The following is a 14,958-nucleotide window of genomic DNA, read 5'->3' as shown; positions in this document are numbered from 1 at the left end:
CCCTTGGTAGATAAGCAAAACTGCTGAATACAACAACCTAACAGCAAAGAGGGAACAAACTTGCTCATGGAGACGGCCCATAGAACGTCTCATTTTCTGGACATTTTCAAACAGAGTTCAGTTTTTAGGAAATTTTTCCCCACGTCTGCACCCATAAATTCTTAGCCTACAAAATATCTGTCATCTCTAGAGTTTCACTCAATCTTAAGGAAGCAAAGAAATCTTTTCCAAAAATTGTGAACAAGCCAGAGGATTTCCCAAAGTCCCTTGTTAAAATTCACAGGTCCTGCCCCAGGCCAGGAGAATTCCCCACGAGCCCCGGCAGCCAGGCCCCCTACTTGGAGGAGTTTCTCACATACCTTCACTGCCTCCCTCCTCTGGCACAGCTCGTGCGACCTGACCACAGAGGGCCCCGCTCCTGCTATGCCAGCACCTCCAACTCACTAAGGAAATTACTGTCTTGGTAAAATCCCAAACGGCGTCATTTTAAACACATCATGATCTCATAAGGCAGTTGGAGAAGCTGAGCTGCCTCTCCCCACTAGATTTTCCAAAACTGCAGGCGGCCGGAAGTACAGTCGCCTGTTTATTGTTCACTTACATAAGAGCCAGTCTCAATGGAATGAGAACTCCTTAACTAACGCAAGTCAACACACATTTCAAGAAAGCCAAAGTGTGGCGGTAATCACCTACCACCCATTGTGATTATCTAAACCATGCTAGAGCGTAAAGCTATGTGTTCTGGATCCTTCTATCGTGCCTTATTAAACGTGAGCCCTATCTGATGAATTTAAAGCAGTAATTCTAAATATGCCTTCATTTCTACTTCATGGTCATGTTTACATTTCAAATGAACCAATAATAAAAACAGATTCGAATGAAAGACTGAAAATCTGCCTCTAGCTTTTTTACTCCTAGACCTGTCAAACCCCACCTCTCCATACTTTTTTTCCTCCTCCCTTTCCGGCAGTGTCAAGTGCTTGCAAAAGCAATCTCCATCAAGGAAGTACAAGAATTACCTAGGATGCTTATTTAAAATATACATTAGTGTGAGGGGGAGAGATCCTGTTTAAAAAAAATTAAGCTTTGATGACTAACCAGCTTGCATGGTTACTATGGTTATCTACAGATTAAAAAGGGAACTTATTTTGTTGAAAACTTCCTGGAACCCGTTAGCTCACTTTTCCCTCAATTAGGAGCCACAGCTCATGAGAACCACGTGATGATTTTTATCCTACGCAGGACTTGGCCCATAGGCTAAAGAAGGCCTTACAATCAAGAATGATCTGGGAATCTTTAAAAACATATGTATACCTTAAAAGACAAAAACAAAACAACACATACAGAGACATTCTGGTACAACTGGTTGAGCCACCCCCTGGGATCCCATGTCAGAGAACAAGTTCAAGTCCTCGCTGATCCACACTTCTCTTACCCAACTTCCTGCTCAGGCAGCAGAGGTCGGTTCAGATCCCTGGGCCGCTGCCACCCTGCAGGACACCCCAGCAGGGGTCCTGGCTCCTAACTTTGGCCTGATACAGACCTGGGTGTTGCAGGTTTTGGGGGAGTGAACCCGCAGACAAGAAGTTCTCGTTTGTCTCTCTACATCACTCTTTCAATAAAAATAAACATTTTTTAAAAATTCAGGCAAACCAAAGAGTGCGTGACTGAGATCACATGTGGGACACAAGCCCAAACTATTTACTAGCTGACCTTTTAAACAACCAAAGACTGGGAAGTACACAGGCCTTGAGGCACCGTCCCAAAGTTCTTTCCCATCACAAGAACTGGAAAAAGTTCCTACTCATTCAGTTACAAGACTTCAAATTTAAGGCCATGTTCCTAAATCACTGGCCCTGGAGCAAGTGGTACCCCCATAAGGTTCTATTCTCTGACTGACACTCACCAGTTCCAGGAAAGATGTTAGTTAGTTCATGCCAAACACTGACTTGTGGAAACTCACCTGGGGTGTTTGCTATGGCCAGTGGCAGCGCTGGCAGCTGGTGCACCTGGATCCCCGAAGTGCCCAACGCACTGAGGTTAATGGTCTGCAGGCCTGGCATGGAGGAGAGCTGGGCAGCATTCACAGTGACTGTGCCGGCAGGGATGGAGGCAGCTGAGGCAATGGGGGTCAGGGTGGTGTTGCTGCTGCTGGTCTGCCCCAAGGAGACGCCCTGCATCGGGGCCAAGGTGATTGTCTGGGCCTGCGGGTTCTGAACTTGGAGGTTCTGCACCTGAAGTGTCTGCCAGCTGACCTGTCCGTTGGGGCCTACTGTGGGTGTCCGAATGATGATGGGGCCGGAGTTGGGAACAGCCTGAAGTTGGAGGTTCTGGAGGGTTTCCTGGGAGATGGCTTGAGTGGTGAAGGTCTGCCCTGACAATGGCGTGGCCTGGAGGGCCTGCAGGGCCTGTCCCCCTTGAACCAGCTGAGGCTGGATAAGGATCTGTTGCTGTGGTTGCTGGTTTTGCTCACCCTCTTTCTGCGGACCCGCCTGCAAGGAGCCTCCGGACGTCTGGTTCTGCTGCATGTTGAGCGTGTCGGAGCCCTGCAGCCCGCTGACTCTCTGCGGCGTCTGGCCCTGAGAGTTGGTCCCTGATGAGCTGCTGGTGGTGAAGTTCATAATTCCCATGTTGCTGGTGGTAGTCGTTGTCGAGTAGCTGTTTGCATTGGTGAAAAAGGAGCTGGAGCTGGCTTGTGAGGACACCAGACTGGCCGAACTGATGGTCGTAGTCCCTGAGGTGACGGGCTGGGAGCCGCTCTCCTGGGACCCAGAGCTGCTGATGGTGACTGCCTGAGAGCTGGGAGTCAGGGTGGCTGCAGAAACGCTGTTGACAGGTAGCAAGGTGATGTTCCCATTCAGGGCCACGGGTACATTGGTCACATACTGAGTTTGTCCTGAGAGCACATTATTGGTTAGCCCTTGGAGCGGGACAGCCTGCTGGAGCAGGTTTGGCATCGCAGCGATGATGTTGCCTCCGCTGCCACGGTTCGTGATGATCTGTTGGTTTGCACCCGGGATGATCTGTATTTGCCCGGAGCCGTCCTGCTGCACTTGGGCCCCAGTGGCGGCGAACTGCAGCTGCTGCCCATCAACGGTCTGGAACTGGGGGATCACTTGATACTGAATGTTAGACATCACCCCTGGCAGTCCTGTCAGCACCTGCTGGTTCTGTAAGTTGGGGGTGGCAGCCACTACGTACTGGCTGCCAGAGACCGCGCGATTCTTGGAAGACTCGCTGCCATTGGAATTGCTGCCACTCTGTTGTTCCTTTGAGGTAGGGGTAGCCCCAGAGGAGGAAGAGATGATCTGCCAGCCATTGGCACCCTGTGAAAGTTGTGTGGCTGTGAGGTCGAGCTCACCTGGGCCCCCTGACTGGCTTGGGCCCTGGGAGTTGTTGCTGTTCTCATTGGGTGACTCAATTCTGCTGCAAGTTGCTGCCAGCAGAGCCAAGGGGGATGGCTGGGATTCCTGGCCAGAAAAGGGGGGGAAGGGAGGGGAGGGGGGGAGAGGAGGAGAGGCGTTAGCGACACCCAGCCACCAGCCTAGGGGGCAGTATACAACAAATTAACAGCAACACAACCGAGAGCAATCAAGGAGGTAAAAAATAATTAAATAAGTAAAAGCTGACCCAGAAACAAAAAAAAAAAAAAAGGAGGACCTATCTGTACTGCTGAAACTACGCCATTTGAAGAACCTTCAAGTCACCTGTGACTCGGTGTACTCCCCCACCCATAAAACGGAATCCTCTCCTAAAAACCGTGGGGTGAAGAGGACGCCCACTTTCTAAGAATACTAGCAGCCAGCCTCCCAACACCCACCGGGCCACCCGCCTCCCCGCCCATCTCTGGGTGTCACTCACCTGCCCGCCGCCACCTCCTCCTCCTCCACTGCTACTGCTGCTGCTGCCTGTACTGCTGCTCCGAGCCTGAGTAAAGGCCCCGCCGCCATTGCCATTGCCCCCGTTACTGCCACCACTGCCAGCTCCTTTTTCAATCTTCACCACCGCGGTCATGTCATCCATGGAGTGATCTGGGTCTAGGGAGAATTAAAAAAAAAACTTCTAGTGGGGGAGGGGGCGGCTAAGGTTGAAGCAAGGGGAAAAGGAGGCGATGATGAAATAGAAATGACTAACAGGAAGTACAAAGAAAATGGATTGGGGCAGGCGGGAGGGGTGGGAGGAGAGAGCTGGAGAGAGCTGGAAGGCCACTGTGTCATGTACCAGACTCATGGGGTCTCGACCCTGGCTGGGTCTGTGTGGCCTTGCACGGAATTCAGCTGGGAGCCTGCCCCTGAGGTGGTGTGCACAGAGCAAACGTGAGGGACGGTGGGCACGCAGCAGGAGCTTCGAAAGAAGCCAAGCTAACCTGGGCGTCAAAAACAGCAGGAGAGAGAAGGCCAAAAAGCATGTGGGTGGATGGAAAGTTTGCTAAAATTAGGGCTAGCGGGGATGGAGACAGCAAACCCAAATGTGAAAAGTGGCGAGAGGAGAGGAAGGGAGAGGGGGCCGGGACCAACAGGCAGTGCGAGTAGTGGGGGGGACATCTGGGAATCCCGCGCAGAGGTTCCAGGGGTGCGCGGGGTTAGAACTCGCAAGGTTTCGGGGCGGAGAGAGGGCGGGCCCTGGAGGGAAAGGGCGGTTTCGGGGTGAGGGGCGTGGAAAGGGCGGGCCGGCCCGAGGGGGGGGAGGGGAAAGGCACGGAAAGTGGGGGGGAGGGAGGGCCTTGGGGCAGGCGGTCGCGGCCACCGGAGGGCGGACCAGGCAGGCGGTTGGCCCGGGCGGGGCCTTGCCCAGCTCGGGCCGCCCCCGCGGCTCCAGCCCCCCGGCGGGAGGAGCCTCGGGCGGGCGGCCGAGTGTGTTGGGGGGCAAGGCCCGTGGCCGGGGCGGGCAGGGGGCGGGCGAGGCCACGCTGCCCCCTCCCCCGGGGCGGACGGCCCATCCCCCCCTTCCTCCTCCTCCGAGGCCCCGCCGCCACTGCCCCTTCTCCCTCCCTTCCCTCCGCCCCGGGCGGGACCAAGGCCGCCGCCGCCGCCTCCCGCCCGCCCCCCCTCACGGCGGGGACCGCCCGGTCTGCCCTCGCGCGCGCCCCCTCACTCCCCTCCCACCCCTAAGCGTGGAGTGGACTCATCCTTACCGCTCATGGTGGCAGCTGAGGGGCGAGCTCAAGGGGCGTCCTGTCCGGGGGGGTTGGGGGGGGCCGGGAAAAACGCGGACGCTGACGAGGCAAGCGAACCCGGACCGGACAGGGAGGGGGGGGTAAAGGAGGAGGGCGCAGCGCGCCGCCAGCCCAGCCGCGGCCCCGCCCCTCCGGCGTTACCCCGCCCAATGAGGGAGGGGGGAAGGCGGGCTTTGGAGGAGACGGACGGGTAGGCTGTCCAAGGACCACTCTCCTGGAGTCCCTGAGGCGTGTGAGACAAAGTTGAACGCCTTGGTGGCTGCCCAGAAAGGCCGCCCCCTCAATTGTCAAAACCAATGAAGAATGCAGGAAGTGAGGGTGGGCGGGACCGGGCGGTGATAGGCTTAAAGATAAGCCAGTCAACCGCCAGGCGGGATCCCGGAGCGGTAGAGATAGGCAGAGCTTTGAGAGAAATGACAACTGGACGACCAATCACCAGCCGGGACGTGCCTGGGCAAAGTCCTGATGGGTGGAGAGGGCAGAAAAGAGCCCGGAATGGGATAGGCTGAAACTAACCAGAGCCAATCAGAAATCAGGCGGGCCGACAGAAAAGTTCTAATTGGATGAAGGCTGAAAAGAGACGGAAGAGGACGCGTATTGACGTGAACTTAGCGCCAATTATATTCCGAATAGACTCCGTGGGCGGGAACCTAGCGTGGGCAGAGGTGAACTGGCTTCTCTCTCAGCTACTCGGGCCAATGAGGGAGCGAAGTGAGCCTGGCACCGCCTCCAGGTTGGGCAATGGTTGTCCTTAGGGCCTCCCCTCGTGAGGGAGGGAACGGGGCTGTGCCAAGAAGCGCCCGTCGCCATGTTGGCCCTCCTCTGGGACGTCTTTACGGTGATTAGGTGGGACGCGTCAGCAGCGCCCCGCCAGAGCTCCACAAGTGGCGCGCAGCTGGACCTCGCCCACGGGGCTCCGTTTGGGTCTTCCCGGGTCAGGAGCAGGGCGCAGGCTGCTCTGCGAAAGTCCCCCTCTGGCGTGTCGGCCCGCCCCGAGTGAGTGGGTGGGCAGCGGGCGGAGGCTTCCTCCTGTGGGTGTAAACCCCGAGAGTTGAGGAAGGACGAGACCTGGCGACGGCGCGCACAAGCCTCCGCTGTGACTGGAGCTGGTCAGCAAACGCCATTTTATTAATAAGACAAAGGCGCTAAACACCCAACTTCCCGACGGGCTAAACTTTTTCTCGAGTGCTTGTCTTTCCAGCTGAAGTTGCATCGGGCAGCCTAGCACCTTCAGGATCTCAGAAGTCACTCTTCCACCATCACTAGCCCATAATTGTACATACATCTTAAAAAGGTAGCCGGGCTGTCCGAGTTTAGCCTAGATTTTGCCCGAGGCGCCTCAATTTCTGGCCTCCATCTTGCGTCATTGTCGCCTTTATCCTGGTTTCCGCGTTGGTGGCCCTTGATGGGCTTCTCAATGACACGGTGAGGTCATTCCCTTTAGCACTTGGGTCTCACTCGGAGTCACTTCATTATCTACCAAATAGCACTTCATTACATGTTCTCATGTTTTATTATCTGGGGCCACCTAAAAGATGAGTAAGCTTTTTTTTTTTTTTTCGGGTAGACACAGGCTACTGCTGCACGTGGCCAGAACCTCAGGAGGAAAAAAAAAAAAAAGGGAATTCTGACAGGCTACTGTGTTAGGTGCCTTGTAAGAAAGAGATCTGGTTTATCAATGGAGAAACTAGGCTGGGGGGTTAAGTATACCCGCAAAACCGCAAAGCTACTAGCATTCTTAGGTTTTCCCATAAGCATTCCACTTGCCTTTACTTATTTATTTTTTGTTGGAAAGGCAAGTCAGACACACAGAGAGAAAGAAAAACAAAGGTTACCCATCCGCTGGCTCATTCCCCATATAGCCACAACAGCTAGAGCTGAGCCAGTCCAAAGCCAGGAGCCAGGAACTTCTTCCAGATCTCCCACATGGGTACAGGGTCCCAAGACATTGAACCATCTTCTGTGGCTTTACCAGGACACAAGCAGGGAGTTGGATGGGAAGTGGAGCAGCTGGAACACTAACTGGCACACATATGGGATGCCAGCACTTGAAGGAAGCTGATTAGCTTCTGGAGCCCCTGCACTGGGGCCTTCACATGCCTTTAGATTAAACTGCCTGCACCCACGTTCATCATGCCTGGGAGTTCAGGCCCAGTGTTCCAACCATGGTGTCTTATTAAAAACTTTTTCTGTGGGGCCCGGCGCGGTGGCACAATGGTTAAGGTCCTCGCCTTGCACGCCCGGGATCCCATATGGGTGCTGGTTCTATCCCGGCAGCCCCAATTCCCTACCAGCTCCCTGCCTGTGGCCTGGGAAAGCAGTCGAGGACAGCCCAAGGCTTTGGGACCCTGCAGCTGCGTGGGAGACCCAGAAGAGTCTCCTGGCTTCGGATCAGCATAGCATCGGCTGTTGCGCTCACTTGGGGAGTGAATCATCGGATGGAAGATCTTCCTCTCTGTCTCTCCTCTCTGTATATCCGCCTTTCCAAGAAACAAATAATAAAAATAAATCTTTTAAAAAAAAAAAAAAACTTTTTCTGTGTATTTCTTTTCTTTTAAGATTTTTTTTTTTAAAAAACCTGATATGCAGAGAGGAGGAGAGACCATAACGGCTGGAGCTGTGCCAAGCAAGAGCCAGGAGATGAATTTCCTCCCGGTGTCCCACGCAGGTGCAGGGTCCCAATACGTTAGGACATCCTCGACTGCCTTCCCAGGCCACAAGCAGGGAACTGGATGGGAAGCGGGGCTGACAGGACTAGAACCAGTGCCCATATGGAATCCCAGTGCATTCAAGGCAAGGACTTTCGCCAGTAGGCCACCATGCCAAACCCAGTGTGTTTCTTAAGATTTATTTTTAATTTCTTTGAAAGGTAGAGTTACTGAGGAGAGAGATCTTCCACCCAATGTTTCACTCCCCAAATGGCTGCCGTGAGTGGGGCTGGAGCAGGCAAAAGCCAAGAACCTGGAGCCTTCTCTAGGTCTCCCACATAGGTGCTGCTGCAATTGGGCCATCCTCTGCTATTTTCCCAGGCACTTGAGCAGGCAGTTGGATCAGAAGTAAAGCAGCCAGGACCTATACGCCATGTCTGTGCAGCAGGTAGAAGCTTAACCGGCTATGCTACAATGCAGGCCCCTATCACAAAAAAAAAAAAAAAATCGGGCCCAGTGTGGTAGCCTAGTGGCTAAAGTCCTCTTGTAGGCTGCGATCCCATATGGGCATCGATTCTAACCCTGGCGGCCCTGCTTCCCATTCAACTCTCTGCTTGTAGTCTAAGAAAGCAGTCAAACACGGCCCAAAGCCTTGGGACCCTATACCTGTATGGGAGTCCCTGGGGGAAGCTCTGGGCTCCTGGCTTCAGAATTGCTCAGTTCCAGCTGTTGTGCCCGCTTGGGGAGTGAATCATCAGACAGAGGATCTTCTTCTCTGTCTCTCCTCCTCTCTGTATATCTGCCTTTCTAATAAAAATGGATAAATTAAAAAAAAAAAAAATCCAGCACGGTGGCCTGGCAGCTGAATTTCTGGCCTTGAATGTGCCAGGATCCCATATGGATGCCAGTTGTAATCCAAGTAGCCCTGCTTCCCATCCAGCTCCTTGCTTGTAACCTGGGAAAGCAGCTGAGGACAGCCCAAAGCCTTGGGACCCTTCATCCATCTGCGTGGGGGACCCGGAGGAAGTTTCTGGCTCCTGGTTTCAGTTCAGTTCAACTCCAGCCATTGCGACCATCTGAGGAGTGACCTAGCAGATGGAAGATCTTTTTCTCTCTTCTCTATAAAATCTTGCTTTCCAATAAAAACAAACCTTTGAAAATTAATGACATTTTTCTCCCTATGTTTACCTTCTTCAAAATGTGATATTAGACAATTTTGTATCTTCAGGGTGTGTGTGTGTGTGTTTTAAACAAAGTTCCTGCCTATGGAACTATGGCATAAAATAATTTAAAAATAAAAAAAAAAACACCCACGCACACAAAGTTCCTAGACTCCCACATCCCACTCCAGACCACATAAATCAGGATCTCTGAGGTAGGGGGCTGCAGAACATGTATTTTCAAGTGACTGCTTCCTAAATGAGTTTTAAGAATTACTATGATTAAAAAAAAAAGAATTAGTATGGTAAGAGACTTCCTGGAAAGAAGAAACTGGATTACTCAGGGCTATAAACCAAGCTCTGGCGACAGTAACAGCTGTTTGGTATGCTCAGCCATGGACCACGCCTAACTGGCTAGGGGGTGTAGGGCAGAAGCTGTATGCCAAACACCGATTACCTCGCTCTATTCCTTCAACAGAGTTCAGAGAGATTCTCATCTCTTGTTCCCTGATGAAAACACTGATGCTTAGCTACCACACTTCAGTTTGGATTCTTCCATGGAGTTCTCCATGGAGCTTAGCCAGGCAAGTCCGTACCTGAAATGGAAACTGGGGTTGGATTTTTATCTCCAAGTTCAGAGGAAAAGGCCTCAATGCAAACTCATAAACCCAGCAGCCATCATCAGTGTATCTGGGTTCAGTTCCCAAGTCTGGCTCCAGACTCTGGCTTCCTGTCAAGGCAGGAAGCAGCAGTGACGGCTCAATGAAATGGGTGCCTACCACCCACATTAGGGACCTGCATGACATTTTGAGCTTCCTGTTTTTGCCCAGCTTAGCACCAGACAGTTCAGACACTGGAGGACTAAACCAGCATGGACAGAAGTTTTGCTTCTAAAGTCAAATGAGTGATTCCAACCTTACCTTAAAAATATTTAAAATAATGAACACGTGCCAGGATCCTCTATGGTCACGGGTTCGTGTTCAGCTCCAGCTGCTGTGGCTACTTGGGGAATAAACCATCAGACAGAAGATCTTTCTGAGTCTCTTCCCTGTAAATCTTTCGATAAAAATAAATAAATATATATTTTTTAAAACACTTAAGGTAATATAATAAAGTATTTCAATGTCAGAATTACAGAAAAAGAGGGAGACACAGAGATCTTCCATCTGCTGCTTCACTTCCAAAGTGCCCACAGAGATCGGAACTGGACCAGGAGTTTCATTCTTAACTCCCACATGAAAGGCAGGGGACCTATCACTCAGACCATCTTATGCTGCTTTTTGGAATCCTATTTGTAGCAGGAAGCTGGATCAGAAATAGAGCAACTGAGGACCCGGCACTATAGCATAGCAGCTAAAGTCCTTGCCTTGAACACGCTGGGATCCCATATGGGTACTGGTTCTAATCCTGGCAACCCCACTTCCCATCCAACTCCCTGCCTGTGGCCTGGAAATGCAGTCAAGGATAGCCTAAAACTTTGGGACCCAGCACCCACGTGAGAGACCTGGAAGAAGCTCCTGGCTTTGGATTGGCTCAGCTCCAGTCATTGCAGCCACTTGGGGAGTGAATCGTCGAATGGAAGATCTTTCTCTCTGTCGCTCCTCTCTGTATATCGGCCTTTGCAATAAAAACTAAAAAAAAAAAAAAAAATCTTAAAAAAAGAAGTGAAGCAACTGGGACATAAACCAGTGTAATGCTGGCACTGTGGGCAGTGTAAGCACCCCTACCACAGCACAGCCCCCAAGCCTCAGCCTCCCAGCCACTCTTAAAAGAAAAAAAAGAGAGAATTATTTATTTTTTTATTGGAAAGACTGATATACTGAGGAGAGACAGAAATATCTTCTGTCCACTGATTCACTCCTCAAGTGGCCACAATGGCTGGAGCTGAGCCAATCTGAAGCCCGAGCTTCTTCCAGGTCTCCCATGTGGATGCAGGGTCCCAAGCACTTGGGCTGTCCTCAACTGCTTTCCCAGGTCACAAGCAGGGAGCTGGATGGGAAATGGGGCCTCCAGAATTAGAACCAGCGCCTATATGGGATCTCAATGTATGCAAAGTGAGGGGTCTTTAGCCACTACACATTCATGCTGGGCCCACCTCTCTTTTTACACCATCATTGCTATTCACTCAGTATGACCTTAAATACAACTCTTGGTAAGTACACAACAGATTAGTTGTAATTTTGTTTGCCTGTCATGCAAGGAAAAAAGGGAAGTTAGGAAAGAAAGAGTCCCCTGAAAGTCTCAACAGTCTTCTAACTTCTTTGTAAAGCTTAATTGATTCACAGAATGAGAGGGAGAAACAGGGAGATCTTCCATCCTCTAGTTCGCTCCCCTAAATGGCCACAGTGGCCAGGGCTAGGCCAGGTTGCAGTCAGGAGCCAAGAACTTAGCCTAGCACCAGCCAGTTATCTCACATGGGTGCAGGGGTCTGAGGCCTTGGGCCATCCTCCACTGCTTTCCCAGCTCATTAGCAGGAACTGGATGGGAACTGGACTGGCTAGGACCCTGCTAGTGCCTATTCAGGATATCAGTGTTGCTGGTAATGGTTTGACCCTATACACCACAGTGCTAGCCCTAGTTTTCCCAACTTTTTCTTCTTAGTTCTCAGAACATGAAAATAATACTAGACTGGGTTTGCTTGTTCTGGATTTATGTATTGAGGCTAGTGCTGTGCCTTAGCAGGTAAAGCCTGTTGCACTAGCATCCCATAAAGGTGTGAATCCTGGCTGCTGCACTTCTGATCAAGCGCCCTGCATATAGCCTGGGAACAGCAGAGGATGGCCCAAGAACTTGGGTCCCTGCACCCATATGGGAAACCCAGCTGAAGCTCCTGGCTCCAGAGCCACCCAGCTCCAGGCATTATTAACATTTGTGGAGTAACCAGTGGATGGAAGCAACAGTACTTGTAAAAATAAACCTAATTAAATTTTTTTATTTAAAGATTTTTCTTTTCTTGGAAAGGCAGATTTATAAAGAGGAGGAAAGAGAAAATCTTCTATGTACTGATTCACTCCCCAAGCTGATCTAAAGCCAGGAGCCCAGAGCCTCTTCCAGCTTTTCCACGTGGGTGCAGGATCCCAAGGCTTTGGACCATCTTCGACTGCTTTCCCAGGCCACAAGCAGGGAGCTAGATGGGAAGTGGAGCAGCTGGGACACAAACTGACCTCCATATGGGATCCCAGTGCACGCAAGGCAAGGGTTTAGCCATGAGCAATCACCTGCCAGGCACAAAAGGTTTATTTATTTTTATTAGATAATTTACAGAGATATGGAGAGACAAAGAAAGATCTTCCATCCACTGGTTCACTCCCAAAATAGCTGCAGCAGGTAGAGCTAAGCCAATCAGAAGCCAGGAGCTAGGAGCTGTCTCTGGGTCACAAGGCTCCAAAAATCTAAAATAATAATGATGATGATGATGATGAGGTAGGGGCTGGTGCGGTAGCTCAGCTGGCTAATCCTCCACCTTCAAATGCCAGCATCCAATACAGGCGCTGGTATGTGCCGCCCCACTTCCCACCTGGCTCCCTGCTTGTTGTCTGGGAAAGAAGGGGATGGGCCAAAGCATGTACCCAACCTGTGAGACCCAGAGTGCCTAGCTCCTGATTGGCTCAGCCACGGCCATTGTGATCATCTGGGAAATGAACTAACAAATGGAAGATTTTCTATCTCTTTCTCTCTGAAAATCTGCCTTTCCAATAAAAGTAAACAAATCAATTTAAAAAAAAAAAAGGAAGTTAAACAAGCTTTTGAGGCAAGTGTTTGTGCACAATTTTTTAAGATTTATTTATTTATTTTTATTGCAGAGTCAGACCTACAAAGAGGAGAGACAGAGTGAAAGATCTTCCATTCACTGGTTCACTCTCCAAGTATACTCAAGGGCCAGAGCTAAGCTGAGCCAATCCAAAGCCAGGAACAAGGAACTTCTTCCTGGTCTCCCACATGGGTGTAGGGTCCCAAGGCTTTTGGCAGGCAATAAGGCTTTACCAGGCAATAAGCAGGGACCGAACAGAAACAACCAAGACAGGAACTGGTGCCCATATGGGATCCTGACCTTTGCAAGGTGAGGACTTTAGCCACTGGGCTATGGCACAGGGCCCAACACAATGGTTAGATCAACTGGTTTGAATGTCCGTACCTCAAGTGTTGGGTTCCTAGGTTCAAGTCCCAGCTTAGCTCCTGATTCCAGCACTGTCACACACACCAGGGAGGCACTGGCTGACAGCTCAAGACTCAGGTTCCTGCCACCCACATGGTAAACATGGACTGACTGTTGGCTCCTGGTTCAGCCTGGCACAGGCACTCTGCTTGTTTCTTGTCGCTGTTCTGCGAGTGAACTAATATATGGAAGACATCTTTCTCATTATGTCTTTACGATGAATCAACTTTTTTTTTTTAAGTCTCTCTCTATAAATATCTATATATAAAGATCTAGACTCAGACCAGTCTTCTTAAGCAAACAAACAAAAACCTGAAAGGAACATCACACACATCCCTCAGTCTGAAAAAAAAAAAAAAAAGACAAGAAAAACTCATCCATAAAAATAACTGAAACAAAGTGGGCTTCTCTGTGCTCCGTGTGAACCACCCAGGCCCAGCTGCAGACAGTCTGTCGTGATGATCGTTGCTACAGCATGACTCACGCAGCACCTTCCCTGCTTCTTTGTTTCCCCATCTGTGACTCACGCCTGCCTACGCTGTACTGGGGCGGGCAAGGCCCTCATTCACTCCCCCCAGGCTCTGGTGGTCCTCAAGGACTTGGAGGAGGAAGAACCTTCGGAGGGGGAGGAGGGAAACGGCTGGTGGGAGGGTAGGCCCACGGAGACAATTCAGTTATTGTTAGAGCCTGAACTCTGGCCCAAGCTTCTGGAACGTTTACTCTTTCCCAAGAGGGCTGCAAGAAGACGGCCTCAGATGCTAAGGCCAGCTGATGGCCTCAGATGCGAACCTGAGGATCCTGTGCTAAATAAAAGCAAGGGTGTTTCGAGGCAATGCTGGGGCGAGCGAGGGTTAAGTGCCTCCTCACTCCTCCCCCAAAGCCTGTCTACATTCTTGAAAACCAGGGAAGGCACACTTAAGAGGAAGGCTGGGAGGGAGTCCAGACCAACCTCAAACAGAGAGAACAGAGAGCTTTTCTGAGCATTTAGATACATCAGCCCCCCTGGGGATTCCAGTTTGGAACAAACTCTGTCAGCAAAACATTTCCCTTCCCCCACAATATCCAAACCCCCTCAGGGCTGTGGGAGTCCAGCTCGCCACACCTGCCACACCTGGCAGGACCCTCAGCGTCAGTACATGCCCACCTCGGCACAACCTGGCCCCCGTCCCTGCGCTGGGACCCGCCTGCCCTTCAAGCACCAAGTTCCCCTTCTCCAATCGAAACCGAAGCGCTTTCCCTTTCTCCTTCCTCTTCCAAGACCAACAGCCCTGCCTCCCCTTCACCCCCAGAACTGAGAGAGCCGAAAATAAAGCTCCTTCATCCGCAGCTCTCCTTTTACCCAGGGAGGGAGGCAGACCTCCACAGGATCAGGGCGCAGAAGGAGCTGTGCGCACCAGCGGCCGCACCCGTGGCCAGAGGAAGGAAGGAAGGGGAGGAGATAGTGGGGGGATAGGGAGGTGGAGGGTGAAGCGAGGGAGCAGGCCAGGGGCTGGCCCCGTCTCCCCTCCACCCCTTCCCACGGAACCAGGGCCACCCGGGGGGCGGGCGCAGGGCTGGCCTTGGGGGAGGAGGGAGCTGGATTCGTAAACAAACACGCCTGGGCCCACGAGGTGCCCAGAGGAATGGGTGGAGTTTGCAAGGCTCCGAGGCCCTGCCCGGAGCTGGCGGGCTGGGCTGGGCTGGGGACAAGGGTCCTCTCCACCCCTGGCTTCCGGGCGGGGCTGGACCCTGGGGCTGTGGCCAAGCACAAACCCGGATGCTGCGGAGGAGCTGGCTTTGGGCTCCTGCAGCTCTGACGCGCGACCTCTCTTACTGCCC

The 14,958-nt window shown here is 51.8% G+C and overlaps 1 protein-coding gene across 2 annotated transcripts in view; it reads right to left on the bottom strand.

Moving 5' to 3' along the window:
- SP1 (Sp1 transcription factor) overlaps positions 1 to 5,248 on the bottom strand; it is a 32,257-nt gene extending 27,009 nt beyond the window's left edge. Inside the window, exons 1-3 of one of the 2 annotated variants that reach the window (XM_040979541.1) lie at positions 5,135 to 5,248; positions 3,862 to 4,037; positions 1,964 to 3,470 (exon numbers count right to left, since the gene is read on the bottom strand). In XM_040979541.1, coding sequence (XP_040835475.1) covers positions 1,964 to 3,470; positions 3,862 to 4,037; positions 5,135 to 5,141 — 1,690 coding nt within the window. In that variant the 5' untranslated portion in view covers positions 5,142 to 5,248. Of the gene's footprint in view, positions 1 to 1,963; positions 3,471 to 3,861; positions 4,038 to 4,746; positions 4,782 to 5,134 lie in introns of those variants that run through there. The other variant, XM_040979551.1, reaches the window with a different exon arrangement.
- Between the last annotated feature and the right edge of the window lie 9,710 nt (positions 5,249 to 14,958).

This window comes from Ochotona curzoniae, unplaced genomic scaffold, assembly GCF_017591425.1.
Source record: "Ochotona curzoniae isolate NIBS_2020 unplaced genomic scaffold, NIBS_Ocur_1.0 contig_1014, whole genome shotgun sequence".
Taxonomy (NCBI): Eukaryota; Metazoa; Chordata; class Mammalia; order Lagomorpha; family Ochotonidae; genus Ochotona; species Ochotona curzoniae.
The sequence above is the reverse complement of the archived record's forward strand: the minus strand, read 5'-3'. Positions and strand labels throughout refer to the sequence as shown.